Source organism: Empidonax traillii, unplaced genomic scaffold (assembly GCF_003031625.1).
Source record: "Empidonax traillii isolate 1590-97213 ecotype Southwest subspecies unplaced genomic scaffold, ASM303162v1 scaffold84:size2688230, whole genome shotgun sequence".
NCBI classification, from domain to species: Eukaryota; Metazoa; Chordata; class Aves; order Passeriformes; family Tyrannidae; genus Empidonax; species Empidonax traillii.
In genome coordinates this window covers 2453797-2470083 of record NW_020955277.1, presented here as the reverse complement: position 1 = coordinate 2470083, position 16287 = coordinate 2453797, and the positions used below count along the sequence as shown (strand labels likewise).

The 16287-nt window shown below is 47.5% G+C and overlaps 1 protein-coding gene across 1 annotated transcript; it reads left to right on the top strand.

Moving 5' to 3' along the window:
• Positions 1–236: 236 nt before the first annotated feature.
• Positions 237–14145, top strand: KIAA1147 (KIAA1147 ortholog). Its single transcript, XM_027881195.1, has 9 exons — positions 237–711; positions 6160–6259; positions 7318–7476; positions 8167–8320; positions 8555–8693; positions 9159–9290; positions 9481–9631; positions 9829–9897; positions 10988–14145. The coding sequence occupies exons 1-9, from the start codon at positions 462–464 to the stop codon at positions 11181–11183; spliced, it is 1350 nt and encodes a 449-aa protein (XP_027736996.1). The 5' UTR covers positions 237–461; the 3' UTR covers positions 11184–14145.
• Positions 14146–16287: the final 2142 nt, after the last annotated feature.

Genomic DNA, 16287 nt, shown 5'->3' with positions numbered 1-16287 from the left:
GGGACAGAAGGCGGGCAGTGGGAGGAGATGAAGGACACGGAACCGAGCTACCCCCGGTCCTCCCGTGCTCCTCCGGGAGCTGCCCCGGCGAAGCAGAGCCGAGATTTCCGCCGGGATCTCCCCGGGAAGCCCCGCCCTTCGGTGTCAGACCCCGCCCCCGGCTCGGTCCCACCAGCTACCCCGCCCCTGGGAGGCGTGGCCACCCGCGGTCCCGCCCCCCGCCGGTGCGGCGCGGGGGGTGCGGCTCGGATTGGCGCGGCCCGGCTCGGCTGGGCTCGGCTCAGCTCCGCTGCGCTCTCTCCATCTCGGCTCACCTGGGCTCGGATCGGCTCCACTCGGCTCATCTCAACTCAGCTCCACTCGGCTCATCTCAGCTCGTCTCCACTCGGTTCGGCTCGGCTCGGCTCCACTCGGCTCAGCTCGGCTCGGCTCGGCTCGGCTCGCCCCAGCCCGGCCCGGCCATGGTGGAGCGCTCGGACGAGGCACCGCTGCTGTTCTGGGCCGAGGGCCCCGCGGTGTCGGCGCCGCCACCCGCGGCCGAGCCGGGCAGCGGCGGCAGCAGCAGCAGCGGCGGGCGGCGGATCGGCGGCGGCTGGAGCGCGGCTCCGTGGGACGGCGAGGGGCCGGCGGAGGTGGCGGGGCCGCCGCGGGCGGAGGCGGAGGAGGACCAGATCGTGGCCGTCTTCGTGGTCACCTTCGACCCCCGCACGGGTGAGCGGCGCCGCGGCGCGGGAGGGCCGGGCCTGGGGCTCCCGGCGTCGCCGGAGTAAGATGGATGCGGCCAGGGCCGGGCATCCCTGGGGGACCGCTCTCCCTGCATCCCGCCTCCCGAGGACCTCTCCCGCCACCGCCGCTGGAGCCAGCGGAGAGCGGCGGCGGGAGCTGGGCTACCCTCTGCCCCCACGGGGGACCGCGGGGGCCGGGGGCGTTTGCGAAAACGGAGCACAAGAGAGATTGCGTTAGGTCTCCATCCCGCCGAGAAGAAGTTCTGGCGGGAGGAAGGCGCCGCGCCTGGCGCCGCTCCGAGGAGAGGGACAGGTGTCTCTACCCCACAGCGGGTCACGGCACAGGGATTTTGGGGACGGCCCTGGGGCACCCGCTATGCCCAGCACAGGTTCAGGCCGAGCCTCTGGTCACCGCTGCCCGGAGGGCACCAACCTGTTAAAGCATCTTGAGAGCATCCTTCTGTCTCCGTGGCGTGGCGCAGACCTGCCCGCAGCTATCGGTGATGGATGGTGGTTGTGGCAGGCTCGCAGAGCACGATTCCTGGCGGCAGCAGCAGCAGCTCGGCTGTGTATTTCTAAGTGACCAGCGTGTTTAGAAGCTGGCCTCTGTTAGGATCTCTGGGACTTAGTGCTTTGGAGTGCTGCAATCCATGAGGGCACAGGAGAACAGCAAGGGAATGTATTTTCCACTTTTTGCTGCCATATCCATCTCCCTCAGCGCTGTTGGACCTTGGTGTTTTATCACTTCTTTTACTGACAGAGGTGGTTTATTTCAAATCTGTAAATCAGCATTTCAGAAAACATCCTAACTTTGTTTTCCTAGTCCTGTGCTCCAGCGGTATCCAGAAACAGGATGTTAAAACACAGATAGGAAGTTAGGATCTGCCTGGCACCTGTGAGCACGGGTACTACTGTGTGCGGGGATCTGATGTCCTGAGAGAGACTGTTGGGTCTTCTGGCTGCCAGGTGCCAGCCTGGAGTAAAAAGGCAAGAGTGGTGCATAGCTGAAAGATTTGGTATAGTGAGAAAGTTTAGGAATCAGCTTGGGAGATTCAGGAGCCCATTTCCATGAAGGTGTGGGAGCGACCTCCTCCTTCCTCTGTAGACAGGCACTTCCTTAGCAAATCCATAGCAAAAGCACTAGAGACAGGAAAGAGGTCTGTGAATCATAGTAGGGTTTGTTCTTCAATGGAAGGGGAAGGTAACAGACATCATGCTCACAAGAGGGCCCAGATAGTAAAGAGTGGATGCTGATCTTGAACAGAAAATCCTAAGAAAGTAGTAAAGAGAAGGAAGGCCCAGGTGGGATGTACTGTCAAAAATGCACACTGCCAGACAGCATGGTTGCTATGTCCTCAAATGCCCGAGGGCTTTCAAGAAGTTACCCCTTCCATACTGCACCAGAGAGAAGTGTCTTCAGTTCAGAGGTCAGAGGCTCTTGACGTTTCAAAATCCAAAATGAGATTGGATGCCATCTTTCCAACAGGATATGGGAAGGGGATGTGTTTTTCCTAAGTATCCAAAACATGAAAGAGTCTGGATGATTGCAGCAACAGAAGGTTGTCTTTCAATCTGAGAGCATATGCCTTCTACGAAATGGTGAGATTTTCTTGGTTGGCAGAAAGCTGAGCTTTCTCAGGAGTTTGTTTGAACCAGCTGTTGCTTTGAATGAAGTCCAGGGAAAGTTGGGAAACAGCTCTTCTCACATGTGATGTGCAGTTAATGCTGGGTGTCATCAGCCTTGGAGTAGTCTGTCAAGTCCAGGAAGATTCATCCTCCAGCTGCTACTCAGCACGGATGATGAATGTAGGGAGCAGGACAGGACTGTGAGGTACACACGTCAGCTTCACAGGTGGAGAGCAAAGTGCCTTATGAAAGATGTGGACCTGGAAAAAAGATCTTGAGTGGTGTGAACTTGCTAGGGTCAGAAAGAGGATATGGCAGTTCCTGGGTCAACCACATCAGATGGTGTGAAGGACTCCTGTGATGTTCATAAGAGTATCTGGACCTTGTGTGTGACTTAATAAAAATCATCCAGTTAGTGTCTGAGCTGGAAAACCTGCTTGATCCTGGCCAGGACGAGCATAGCAGACCTCCTTTGGCAGCTTGCTGAGGCATATGAAAGGCAGCATTTCTGGTGGTGGCTGGGCTGGTAGTTATGCAAGGTAATGTCTGCTCAACTAGGCGAGCAACTGGGCAGGAGATGTTTTACTGTAGGAGGATGATGTGGTGGCTATGCCAATAAAGAATGTAATGGCTTTACTCCTGAATTTAGAAGGGCTTGAAGCAGACAAGCTCAGTGTACAACAGTGGAGCATGTGATGAGTTCACAAGATGGGTTTTGGAGTTGCCAGGTCGCTGTTACAGTTCTGTCCCTGTGACTGTGTCAGGGCTCATGTGAGTGACTGAACTTAAGAGTCAGAGGCAGCTTCTAAATCAGTGGTGCTGCTCTCAGCTCCAGCATGGTGAACCTTGTGGCACTTGAGAAGGAGCTCTCTTCACCACTACTGCAGGGGAGATGGTAATAATCAACTTTGTGGAGGTTCCACATAGTCTGTAATGTATGTAATGGAGAGAGACAAGGAGGGAAGAGAGGGAAGTAATCTGTTTGGCACCAGTGAACATGCATATATTCTGTTTTTCTGTCCCACATTTCTTCCATGCAGGAAACAGAGCCAATGTATGGCTAGGTCACACTTTATGCTTCTCCTGTCTTGGCACAACATGGTAGCACTGCACAGCTGGGGACCCTAAAGCTCTTGGGAAACGTGTAATGCTGAGGAGGGCCTGGTGATGATCCCCAAATGCTAGTGTAACCACCTTTTTTGTAAGGATGGGAAAATTGAGTGGAAAGAAAATACAGCAGAAAGAGGAAGAACATCCAAAACTTCGCACACCAGAAACTGAGCGTTGGTTCTGACCTGACCTGAGCCCGGGAGATTGCTCCCAAGAGATCAGATCCGCAGATTTGACTCTCAGCAAAATCACTCACCCGCTCTCTGACACTGGGTCACTCTCACTTGGAAAGTTTCCTGTGTGCACGAGACCTGCCTTCTCCACGGGGAAGGGCAATGCTTCCTGTTTTTCTGCAACATTGCTCCCTCCTCCCTCCTCCGGTTTCTCAGGCAGGCTGGCAGTCGCTATCGCATCTGGGTGAAGTCTTTCCTTTGTTTGCTCTGCTGTTTCACCAGACCAACTTTCTTATTTTTTTTATCTCTGCGTTTGTTCTCCGACTGCCACGTCGCCCGTATGTTCCCAGGGCACGGTGGCGTGAGGAACGGCCAGGAGTGCAGGTGCAGGTTGCTCCTGACAGATCCCAGGAAAAAAAAAAAAAAAAAAAAAAGCTGCATGATATGTGAGTTGTTTTTGTGGTCACATGTAGGGCAAAGTTCTGTTTCAAGGCGCCTTTCCTCAGAACTGCTACAGAACAGACATTGTTTGAGCCATGTCCACCTGGACACCTCTGCAGTGGATATGACACCTGACAGTGCTTGTGACTAAACTGAGCAAAGCCAATTTCCTTTGCTGCTGATGGCACTCTTGGGCTCAGTTCCGCGCACACTGTGTCTCACCTAAAAAATCCAATGCGCAGGCTGGAAGGTGTAAAGACCTTCCCCGGTTCTTCGTTCGCGAAGACTGGCCATTATATATTATATATCGATCTGTTAATCTACAGGTAATCTACCAGTAAATGATCCTCTCTGGTGCAAGGCTTAAAAGCAGATCTGACCTTAACCCGCAATTTTGTGGTTAAGAGACAACAGACAGTCTCAAGAGTTGAGTTCCTCACTCTTTCAAGGAAGGGCCTTGTGCCTTTAAAAAGAAAACCAAACAGCCCCCTCCCACCCACAAAACCCCAAACAACAAAAGCCACCATCTATATATAATATGCAAAACCTTCAGGGGACCGCGCAGGCTGACATGATGTCATTGGCTTTCCCTGCCAGCCTTTCACACGCCTCAGAGGCGAAGGCGCTTCACAGCAGAGCTCTGTGGTTTCGCGTGTGATCTCTCAGAGCTGGGCTCGGGGTCACGAGGCTCCCGCTGCTCCCCGGCCAGCCCGGCTCTGTGGGAGAGGTCTACTTGTGCACTAGAAGTGGTTAGTTGGACGCAAACTTCTCCTGTTGCCATGCCTAACGCTGCTGGGTTTTTTTTGAAGTCCTTGCCAGGCAGGGCTGGGGGAGGTCTGCTGAATACAGCATCTATGTGTGAAGAAAAATAGCCTATTTAAATGTCAGTAGCTAAGCCCAATTCCTGTGTGAGAATGCAGGCATATACTTGTGCAGTATGAGTAATGAGACAAAAGACAGGCTTCAAAAATGAGGCCTCAAATTTAAATATCTCTAAGAGTCTCAGCTGAGTGTAAGGCCTTTCCAAATGTGTGCTGCTGGTGCAAGCACAGCTGGGATGCTCATCCCAAAGGGCAGGGGAAGGACTGCACCTGTAGGAAGCACCTTTGTGCTGCATCTGCCATTGCATTATACTGAAGAATGTTTGTTTGCCTTGATTTTTAAAGCTAAACCACATTGTTTCAAATAATGTGGGTAACTCTGGAGCACAGCTTGGTGCAGTGAGAGTGCCCAGGTAAGCGGATGAGGCTCTGAAATGCTGGCATGGGAAAGCGTGAGAATTCACCCGTTTTTTTGCCTGTGGTAAACTTGCTGCTGGGCTTCATTTCCTTTAGGGACATTTTGTGACTTCTCTGACATCATCTGTTCCAGGATCAGGCTCCTCAGGTGGCCTTTTCCCCTGAACAACTGCATGCTTTGTAGCTGGCTTGGCAGGTGACAGATGTTTACTAATCTTGATCTGGCTTGTAGTTTATGTGCTTTTTTGTTTGGTTATTCTAGCATGCACAAACACATTGCAGTACAGGGATTGCCTCAGCCTGCATATAAAGCTTCAACTAACTCCTTATATCCTAAAGAAAATAGGAGAGATTTCAGGGAAGTAGTGATGACTGGAATGATGGCTTAGGGGTTCCTGTTTGACCAGCCCTGCCAAGCACATGTGGCCAAAGGACAGTATTGGTGGTGGTGTGAGCTACCACAAAAATTCATCCTAAAGAGCAACTGTTTATAGTTTGGGTTCTTTCTGTATGGAATACTCATGTAGACCAAAGCTTATCCACTGTCAGGTAAAATTGTAGCTGCTCTGTGATTAGGCTTATCAAGTATAAGCCCCCAGTCTAGCACTAGCTTCAGAAATGGCCCCAAAAGTCCTGCAATATCTGAGTTACAACAGTAAAAACTTTGCATGGGAGGCATGGAGTATTGTATGTCAGCTACTGTCAATTTAGGGGTTCAGGAGCTGTGTTAGGGCACACTGCTGGCATCCCAGTGTTGTAAAAGCAACAACCTGCTGTTGATGCTCTTTGCACTTTAGAAATGAGTACTGTATTCAAGCTTACCCAAATAACTTTGCTTCTCTGCAGGTAACATGGTGGAGTGGTGTTTACCCCAAGATATAGATTTGGAAGGCGTGGAATTCAAATCCATGGCAAGCGGGTCCCACAAAATCCAGTCAGATTTCATGTGAGTATGTCTGAGCTATGTTATGTTGCTTCTTCCTTTTCTTAGTTGTACGTCTAACACCACCATCCCTTAATTCAGAAAATGCAAGCAAAAATACCATCCAGGAAGTTACGTTCCTGCATAAATGTGCTGCTAAACTATTTCTAGCTGAGCCAAAGATACTTTTCAGACACTTTCAGCACTGTGTCAAGTACCAGCTCGATGCAGGGGTCTGCTGTATGACAGGTCTGGCTGTGGAGGCCAACTGGTGAATGGGGCAGGCCAGCTTCTCAGGGGGGTTGCAAATTTTAATGTGTATGGGGCAAATTACACTGCACTGCCACTATTGGGACTGTCAGCAGAGGCCTAGGGGAAGAGGAAAGAACTGAAATGGGAAGGATTTTGCAGAAACAGGTCTTAGAAAAAGGTTCTTAATTCTGCCAGTGCTTTTGGGTCCTTTAAAGGTTCTGATAAACAGTTCTTGCTCACTTTCTTCTTTGCTAGCTCCTTCCTTCAGCAGAAAGACGTAAGAATTTTGTGCATTTTGCTAACCCAGTGTTGCAATGCAGCAACGTTTTGCAATGAACTGCAGCGTCACAATTCCTTTTGGGCAGGAAGAACAGTTACTTTCTCAAAGGCGCATGAACTGAACCCTTGCAGTCAACTAGAATGTGCTTCAATGTGCTGGCACCCAAAATATGAGTAGGTAGCTAGACTGTACTCAGAGCTGCATGCACTGCAGGCTTCTTCCTTGGAGCAAGGGCACTGCATTGACTGAGTGCATCCTCTCTTAGTCTTCCTTCCAAGTTATTTCCTTATTTGCATTCCTTACTGGCCTGTGATGTGGTTGGTAGGAGCTTTAGTGCACTCTTGCCTTAAATACCCTGTCTTGTTCCTGAGAAGACTGGGGCACCCAAGGCCTGTCCTCAGCCCTTCAGATAGTAGGGTGGGATTTCAGGGAATTCCTTAAAGAAGAAACTGTGTTCCCAAATGAGTATTTTTAGCAGTCAGTTACCTTTCTTTCTCCTTTTTTTCCCCTCTTTTTAACATTAACCCTTTTGTCAAACATCTGTCTCCAGTTATTTCCGGAAAGGACTCTGTTTTGGCCTGGCCTGCTTTGCCAACATGCCTGTGGAGAGTGAGTTAGAGCGTGGTGCCCGCATGAAGTCTGTGGGGATCCTCTCCCCTTCCTACACTCTGCTGTATAGGTACATGCACTTCCTGGAGAACCAGGTCAGGTAAGTTCCCTTGGGAATGGGACTGGCCACTCCCTTGACTGGTAGAGGTAATGCAGCCTCTGTGGAAAGCAGTTTTAGGTGTTGAGCGAGATTTGTCTACAATGCTGTGCTGTGATTTCCTTGAATGATTATTTCTCCAGAAAGTGCTACAGGTTCACAAGGTGAAGGAGATAAGGAAGCAATTAGCAGCAGTCTGTTCTTTGCTAACAGGCTAGTGAAATGCTATTCAAGCCCTACCTATTTTATGTGGACATAATTGTCCCAGGGAGAGTTGAGAGGACAGGAAGTTCCCCTTTTTTCCTTCTGAAAACCATTTTATTAAGGGCTTACAAAAGCCTTCTAAACCTATGATGGTGATCCTGGCTAGGTGTGTACTTCAGGTGTGTTGAGTGGATCTAGCAGGGAAAATGGTGATGGTAGAAAAGAAAACTGTTCCTACCTGAGAGTATTGAAAACAGGATCAGTACTATGCATACACCAGCTCGCTGCTGGCATCAGTCCTGCCCCTGTTCTCTGGCTGCACTGAAAGCTGCTGGTCAATCCTGACGCTTTGTCTGTCCTCCTGGATGAGTTTGTGCAACTGAGGCACCCGGGACCCCTTCTGGCTGGGAGATCAGATGTTGGCTGTGGGCAAGGCACTAAATAGTCTGGAGACACTACAGATCTCCCCTTTTTTCCTTTCTTTTCCAGACACCAGCTGGAGATGCCAGGGCACTACTCCCATCTAGAGGCGTTCTATGATGACAAGAAAGGAGTTCTCCCTGACAGCAAGGGTACCCCCGGCTCTCAGCAACCTGTCCACTGGCTGCCTTCCATCCACAGATACATGTACCCAGAGATGAAGGTGAGGCAGGTGCTCTGAGGCCTGCAGGAGTGGTCAGAGTGCTGCTGCTCCTCACTGGTGTCTCATACGTCTTTATGTAAGCAGTCACTCCTGCGCTTTGTAGGCTGCCTTAGATAAGATTTTGTTACTTGGACTGTTACAAGCTGGTCTTGCTCCCACATTTAGACTTAGCATCTGTGCATGTATCCTTGTTTCACCTCTGAGCTGTTTTCTTCCCTTTCCCTCCACCTGCAGATCACACACCCTGCTGGCTGTATGTCTCAGTTCATCAAATTCTTCGGTGAGCAGATCCTTGTCCTCTGGAAGTTTGCCCTGCTGCGCAAGCGCATATTGATATTTTCACCACCCCCAGTTGGAGTTGTCTGCTATAGAGGTGTGTTTCCAGGGACACTGCAGAGCTCTGATCTAGTAGGCTGAAACTTTGCAGAAATGCCTGTGGGTACTGAGGGGACAGACATCATGCAGGTCTTCAAAATCCATTGTGACCATTCCTCACGAAGATACCATTCATTCCGCATTTAAGCCTTTCCTACACAATGCTTTTCTTCAGCCCTCTTGAGTAAGATTGTATTTGGCACTGTCAAACACAGTTCCTGTTAGTACAGGACAGTAAGAGCACTGACTGAATTTGTGGAATCCAGAACACTGAGATTCCTACGGGAGAACCGATTATTTCCTATCCAAAACAGGTTGTTGTCACTTGAGAAGCTCTTCAGGGGCATTTCAGAGCTCAAACCATTGTTTCGTAGAAGTGTGTGGGAGGGCTGAGTAAGTGGGGTTCAGATTGCCCTTGAGGGAAAACTGAAAGCATCTCAGGATGTGCTTCTCTTGTCCGCAGTGTATTGCTGCTGTTGCCTTGCAAATGTTTCTCTGCCTGGTCTTGGAGGAACTGTCCCAGAGTCCAAACCATTCTTTTATGTGAACGTGGCAGACATAGAAATGCTGGAGACAGAAGTATCATACGTGGCCTGTAAGTATGATGGATTAGGTGTGATGTTTTTAACTTCGGGCTGCAAAAATGTCTTGAGACACCAGACTGTGGAATAAAACTGATGAGAAATAGGTTGTGCATGGAATGACTAACTATGAGAGCAGGAAAGAACAATTAGTCTGTTGGGAAAGCAATGTGCTGCTCTGAAAACCTCCTCTGATTTTGGCAGGTACAACAGAAAAGATCTTTGAGCAGAAACGGGATCTCTATGATGTCTACGTGGACAACCAGAACGTGAAGACGCATCACGAGCATCTGCAGCCACTCCTGAAAATTAACAATGCTGACAAGGAGAAGTACCGACGGCTCAACGACCAGAGGTAATAACAGATGTCTGGGTGGTCCTGATCCTGAAAGGAGAGCTGTGTGATAAAGAGGACACTGCTCTTTTGTACTCTATTCCTTGTCTTGGTATTTTCAAAGTATTCCACTGCTTCAGCTCATCTCTTGGAGATTCTGGTCTTCACATAATGCTTTGAGGTTCACTTATGCAATGAATCTGTCTCCCTTCTCTTAGGCAGATGTTAATGTATTCTCAAGAAGTGGGTGAGGATTGCAGCTCCTGTGAAGAGGACCTTTTCATCTTGTGAGTGGCTACCTCTTGATACTTGGTGCCTGTTAGGTTTAGGGAGATTCTTGTAGTGATTTCATGTTGCACTGGTTTGCCATATTACGAAACATCATGTTTAACATAATTCCATCGTCAGCTTTCTTCCCCAAACCGGTTCTTCCTCTTCAGATAATTTTCTTTTCCTTCTGAGAAGCCAAATGCAGCTGTATTAGTATTTACTAGGGTCTCTTAAGTGCCGAGAGGGAGAAGTGAATTTTAAAAACACAATCAGAAATACAAGAATCCCTTCCCATTTTTGAAAACAGGCACCATAGGACTTTTCTTGCCAGAACGTTTGGTTCAGGAAAGGACAATGTTCATGGGAAGTAGGCACTGTTCCATGTTGGGGGCGGTACGGTGTGGAGATAAGACCTGCATGCGAAGGACTGGCCCACTGATGTGGCTGGTATTGCACTTGGCAAAGAGTGGAACCAGAACTGGGTGTAGGGTAGGAGGTACAGAATTAGATGAAGGCCACACGTCCACCGCCTCTGAAGCCCTTCCCTGCCTGTTGCTATTCACAGTCTGCAGCAGGTGAGAAGAAATGGGATGAAACTGTGTGAAGGGCTGTTGGGGCAGGGCTCTGATCACTGAGCTGCAGGGATGCAGTCAGAGCTATTTCTGAATAGCTCTGCATGGTTCTAGGAAAGCAGGAGGTAAGAAGTAGCTCTCACTGGTGTGTTCTGCACCAGGAGAATTCATTTACCCACTGGCTTAACAGATGGGTGACAACACTGTTTCCTCATTTACATTATGGGAGATACAGGTCTGATTCACCCAGCTGGTGACCACAAGGCACATGTTAGCTGATAACACGCCTTGATTCTGAGGAGGGAAATGCCTCCCATAAACCAGACAGATGGAAACACCACTGTAAAGGAAAAGTTAGTGCTTTGTTTATTCTGGGTCATCCGTGGGGGAGTGGAAAACTACAGGATCACCCAAGAAGTTGGGATCTCTGGTTTAAGGCGGTTAAATGCCATTCTGGGGCTCTGGAGCCCGTTTGGTAAACATACTGTATTTCTGGAAGTCCAATGCTATCACCTTTGCTGACTTTATCCTACAGGTTTTTCATGGAGCAGAACAACCGCATATTTCAGACACTGATGGAGGTGTCAGCCAGCCAGGACAAGACACTGACAGCTGACCACGCACGAGGCATGGGCCTGGATCCCCAAGGGGATCGAAGTTTCCTTATGGACTTGCTGGAAGTGTATGGCATTGATGTTATGCTAGTCATTGACAACCCCTGCTGCACTTAAACCAAGGGCAAGAGAGATGGGGAGCAAAGATCACTTTTTAAAGACTACCAGACACTGCTTAGGAGGATCACTGGAACTCACCACAGCCACAGTTATTTAATAACTTTATATGGAGAGTATTTATAATTTTAAAACAAAATGTGATTTTATTTTCTCCCCCTCAACTTCCCAGTGAACCTGCTCTAGGGCTTCTTCTTTTTTTTTGTTTTGTTTTGTTTTCTCTCCCTTTCTCTTTCATTCGTGTTTTTTGGTTTTGTTTAGCTAGGACCAGTGGCACCTTTGCACCAATCCTCACTGTTGGCAGTGATAGCTAGGTTTTGCCCTAGCCTGAATACCTGAGGGCTGAACACTTCAGGAAAGCACTTTGTCTGATGACAACCAATGTGAAATGCTATAGCTGAGCTTTCAGACTTGACTGGAAAACCCTCCTATCAACTCCCCCTTCCACCTGGGGACTGAAGAGGGCTTCGGCACAGGTTGTTAACGGCCCAGTCTCGTGGTCCCCTACCACATTCATTGGTGGGGACAGTTAAACCAATGATAAACCCCAGGACTTCTTAATTCACTCCTCACCCAACGTCTAGCAGCTGAACTGGAGTAAAGCCACCCTTCCTCCTCAACAGGAGAAGCAAGTTTGGGATCAGGGGTGCTACAGGATCTCATGACTTTGCTTACCGGAGCAGCACAGTTTCACTTCCAGCACCTGAGAGGGCATAAACTGGCAAAGACTGCACCTACCTATCTCACAGCTGGAGAAGAACACCATCTCTACTTAACCCACCCTACCACTTCCTTTGGGTTTTACTTGCATCACTCCTGCTGCTTTGGTTTAAAATCTTCAAACCAGCAAGACGGTCTCCCATTTAACAGGGACCAACATCACTGAGCCACTTTGCAGACACTACGTTCTCCAGCCTCAGCTCAGATGGTGCTGGCTGGACTGGGTACAATAAGTATGCTTTAACTAATGTCACTAGCCCTTCCTTTGTAGCTGATGGTACTTGCCACTCCTTTGCTCTAACATTGTCTGCTGATCCTCGTTTTTTTGAGCCTTCAGCGCTGCCTGCTGGTGTCCTTGGCTTTCGGTGTGAGGCAGAGAGCAGTCTGTGACCTTTCAGCTGGAACAGCTTCAAAGTTTGCTGGAGGGTTCCCTTGGATTTTGGTGTTCTTAACTGGCACAACCACTAGAAGCAACGTCTAACAGAAAGTCTTTCTTTTTCCTGGGCAGAACTGTAGAACCAGATGAACAGTGTTTTTTCTAATTTTTATGCTGTGGGAAGAATAAGATTCAGTTTATGAAGGACCAGTCATTACCTCCAGGAAGGCTATCCCAGTAAAGAGTAATCCCTTTGCCATGCAAAATCCAAGAATGGTACTGTGGGTTCCAGGTGTGACATACTGCTTTGCCCCAAATCCTTCAGCCAGTAGTAGCATCACCTTTAAACTCACTGTTCTTCCTGAACTGTGGCTAATTAGTTGCTGCTTCCACCATTATGGACTTCAGCACTGTTGGAGGCTTTCTGCAGTTTGTAGAAATGCAAACTGTAGCTGATATATTTGTCCTTGCAGTTTATAGGACGACACAGAGCCTGAACCACCAAAGTCTCACCTGCTTTAAAGCAAGTGAGCACCTTTTAAAACAGGTAGAGCGAATGTTCCCTAAGTAGACCTCTGTGGATTGTTTCCCTCGGGAAAGGAGGAGGCTGGCACGTCCTGTTTTTCCTTGAAGGCTGTCTGCAGCAAAGGGGTAGTTTTGCTTGCTGTGGAGTTTTACTGAGGTGTGGGACAAGGAGCCTCACCAGGCTCATTGCAGAGTTCATTGGTATGAGCTTCAGCACATTATGTTCCTTTCTCTGAGCAGTCATTCCCCTGCCTTCTTTTTCAAGGCTTTGGATGTTTTTTGTACAGAAGAAAACATGCTGCTGCTTGTCAATTGCTCACAACTGCAACATCATCATCCTTAGGAGGTTGCAGAGAAAAAATGGGGAAAGAGGTAAAAACAGCTGAGTATCATTTAATGGAAAGACCAGTCTCTTTGCTTAAGAAATAGCTTTGTTTTTAAATTGACACCTCAAGCATAAAAGTGACCCACAATCTCCAAGCTTTTGTTATCTAACTTCCACTTTAGTTTTAACATGCTGCCTGCAGATACAGTCCCTGAGGAAATACAGCTGGCAATGTAGTGCTGTCACTTCCACCAAAAAAAAAAAGAAATTCAAACTAGTCTCTAGGAAATTTTCCTCTGACTTTCTTGAAGGTTTGCTACATAGTTCAGCTGTGGTCAGCTATTAATGACTTTCTATTCTCTTTGTCAGTAGTTCTTTTGCTAAACTAAACAGACCACAAACCTTAAACTTGTTGACATTTTACAGCCACTGCAGTCAGAGGCGTTCCAACACCCCTGCATTAGGGCACCATGTTCACAAGCTGTTAGAACATGAGGCCCAGTACACAGCACTGCTAGACACCACTGAGCAGAACCTCCAGAAATTACCATTTGACATTCATTAAACCTCTGTTTTCCAGAAGTTGGGTCTTCAGTTTTTAGCAGTAGTAAGGGTGCAGAAATATCAAAGCAAGCAGATTATCGTAGAAGTAACACCCATGCTACATACATCTGCTCTTCCTTGTAATTTTGCTTCTCTACCAAGCCTCTTTTGCCAGGTGACTGCTACAGAAGTCAGGAAGTTGCCTGACAGAACAAAAAGATTTCTCTCTCCTAACGCTTCCTTATTTAAATTGCTGCAAAAGTACTTTCCACCTGCACTCCTTTTCTAAAAGACACTGCTTTTACTGTCGTTGCATGTGGAAAATGCTTGATAAGTGGGTACACTGTACGAACAAATGGTTATGGCTTAGGCCTGTTCATGAGGCTGGTTTTGCATGGAACCAGTTTAACTGAGTCTTATCGTTCCAGGAGATAACATAATTCAAGGTAAAACAGTTAAGTGCAGACATTTAAAATACACAGCTGAATGCTAGCAGCTGGATGGGAGACAATTATCTGGTTATTTTGAATTAAAAGAGGGAGGAAAGTGTGGCATAACTTAGGATATTGCTGATTAGTATGAAATCCTCCGTTCAAAGTACTTTGCCTTTACAGTGGTGCCTTTTGTTTCTTTGGTGTAACACCTCGTTAGTTGCTGTGATCAGAGCCCAGGTTGAATGGTGGTTACAGTAACCAGGGTTATCCTGTGCCCTGGTAGGCAGTCCCAGTCATTGTACAGCCATTGCAGGTTCTCAGCTGATACTTGCTTAAGTTTAACCAGGAGAACAAGAGCCTCATAACTGTATCTTAAGTCAAATTGCACTAGAAATGTATCACTGAGCAATGAATTATTACTACTTTTACTACCTAGATTGAGAGGTAAAGTTTGGGAGAGAAGTAAAAGCTAGGTTTGCAGTCTGAACAAGGGACACACACCAGACATTTAAATCATCCAAAAGTCTTCTTACTGCTAGGTTAGGCCAAGCTGCATAGAACCAATTAAGAATTATAATGGATACTTGGAGAAAGGCACTTTATGGAATCAGAATTCAGATGTGTCTTACAGACCTTCTTTTCCAGCAGATATGAAGGAGTTACTGCAGTGTATCTTAATGGTCATCTGTCACAGGAGTCCTTGCCTGTCCAGCACCCTTAGGGGCAGAAGAAAGTTGTACCACCTTTTCAAGAGAAAATATCTTACTGTACAGGTTATTCTGTAAAGCAGGGTTATGGTAATACTTCCCTCTTTTTAAGAACTGTCCAAGTTAATGAACAAAAAGCTGGGAGTAGCTGTGGCCCTCTTAGTGACAGACTATGCAAGGGACAGGCAAGCTTTGCTCTGGGAGGTGGAAAGGCAGGGGTTTCTGGAATAGCAGGGCGAGAGCACTCTGTCCTAACATAAAAGTCTAGGTACAAAGCATGCACACTAACCCAAACTCTTGTCCTAGCCTTTACTTCTAAGTTAGTTGCTGTCTTCTTTCCACCTCCCCAAAGCCAGCGGTATAGTGATTATAGGAGAAGTCAACACAAATGCCCATTTTGAGGGAGTCAAATGTACTGACTTAACAATGTGATCTGTCTGTCTAAAACAGGTGGTACTAAATACCTGTGAACTAAGATTTCAGGTCTTGGATAATGCAACATACCCTTTAAATGGGAATGTTTAATTGTGGTCAAAATAAACAGGTGCCTTGGGCTGGTCCATCATTAGGTTGTTATCCTTCCTTTTTATTTTTGTTACAGTATTTTAAGCCCTCCTAAAATGGACTGTAGGTTTAAACCAGAGTGTTTTCATTAGTGGGACCTAGGATTCTACTTCTCCTTCCTGTCTTGGGAATTTGTACAAAGAAGGTTTTTTTATGTTGCTGTCAGACAGAAACATGAGAACTGAGTCCTCTTCTCAACACTGCAGATAGGGGGTTCAGCCCTTGCTTATTTTATGTAATGTTTGCCTCACACCTCCCCTCTGAACATTGCAGTTTAGAGGTCTAGAACCACCCCATACTGGAAGAACCCTGAACTGCAGAAGGAGGAAAATTACTTGAGGGATATTTATACAAGCTACTCAACTTATGCCGATATGAATATTTAAATAGCAGCCTGTGTCTCAGATGATACTTGGTACTTTAACATCAGAATAGCATTAACAGCACCAATTCTGAAGGGAGCTCTTGGTTACCCTCAAGCAAGGAATCACAATTGCAATGGGAGCTGTGCATCTGATGCTATGGAAGAGAACTAGTTGTTTTCCCTGTAAAATGCTACAGATGAACAAGGAGCTAGTTCTTATCATCTCCCCCCTTGCAGCAGGCTGGTTGTAGTTCTAACAGCTCTAAAGTTGTTTGCATCTTGCAGATGTGTGGTTGCTCCCATAGGCCTGTGGCTCTGTAGAGAAACTGCTTACTAAAAACATGGGTATTTTTAAAAACAATTAAAGCTTACCTTTTTGAAATGGCTGCTGCCTTGTCTTTCCTGCCACTTGAGAAAAAACACTGCTGATTTTATTACAGAAATATCAGCTTGAGGAAAAACTCTGTTGGTGGGAATTGCCCCTGACTCTGAATGAGCCAGTGGCTGCAGGGCAATGTCCCAGGTGTCTCTGTGGCAAGCAAAAAG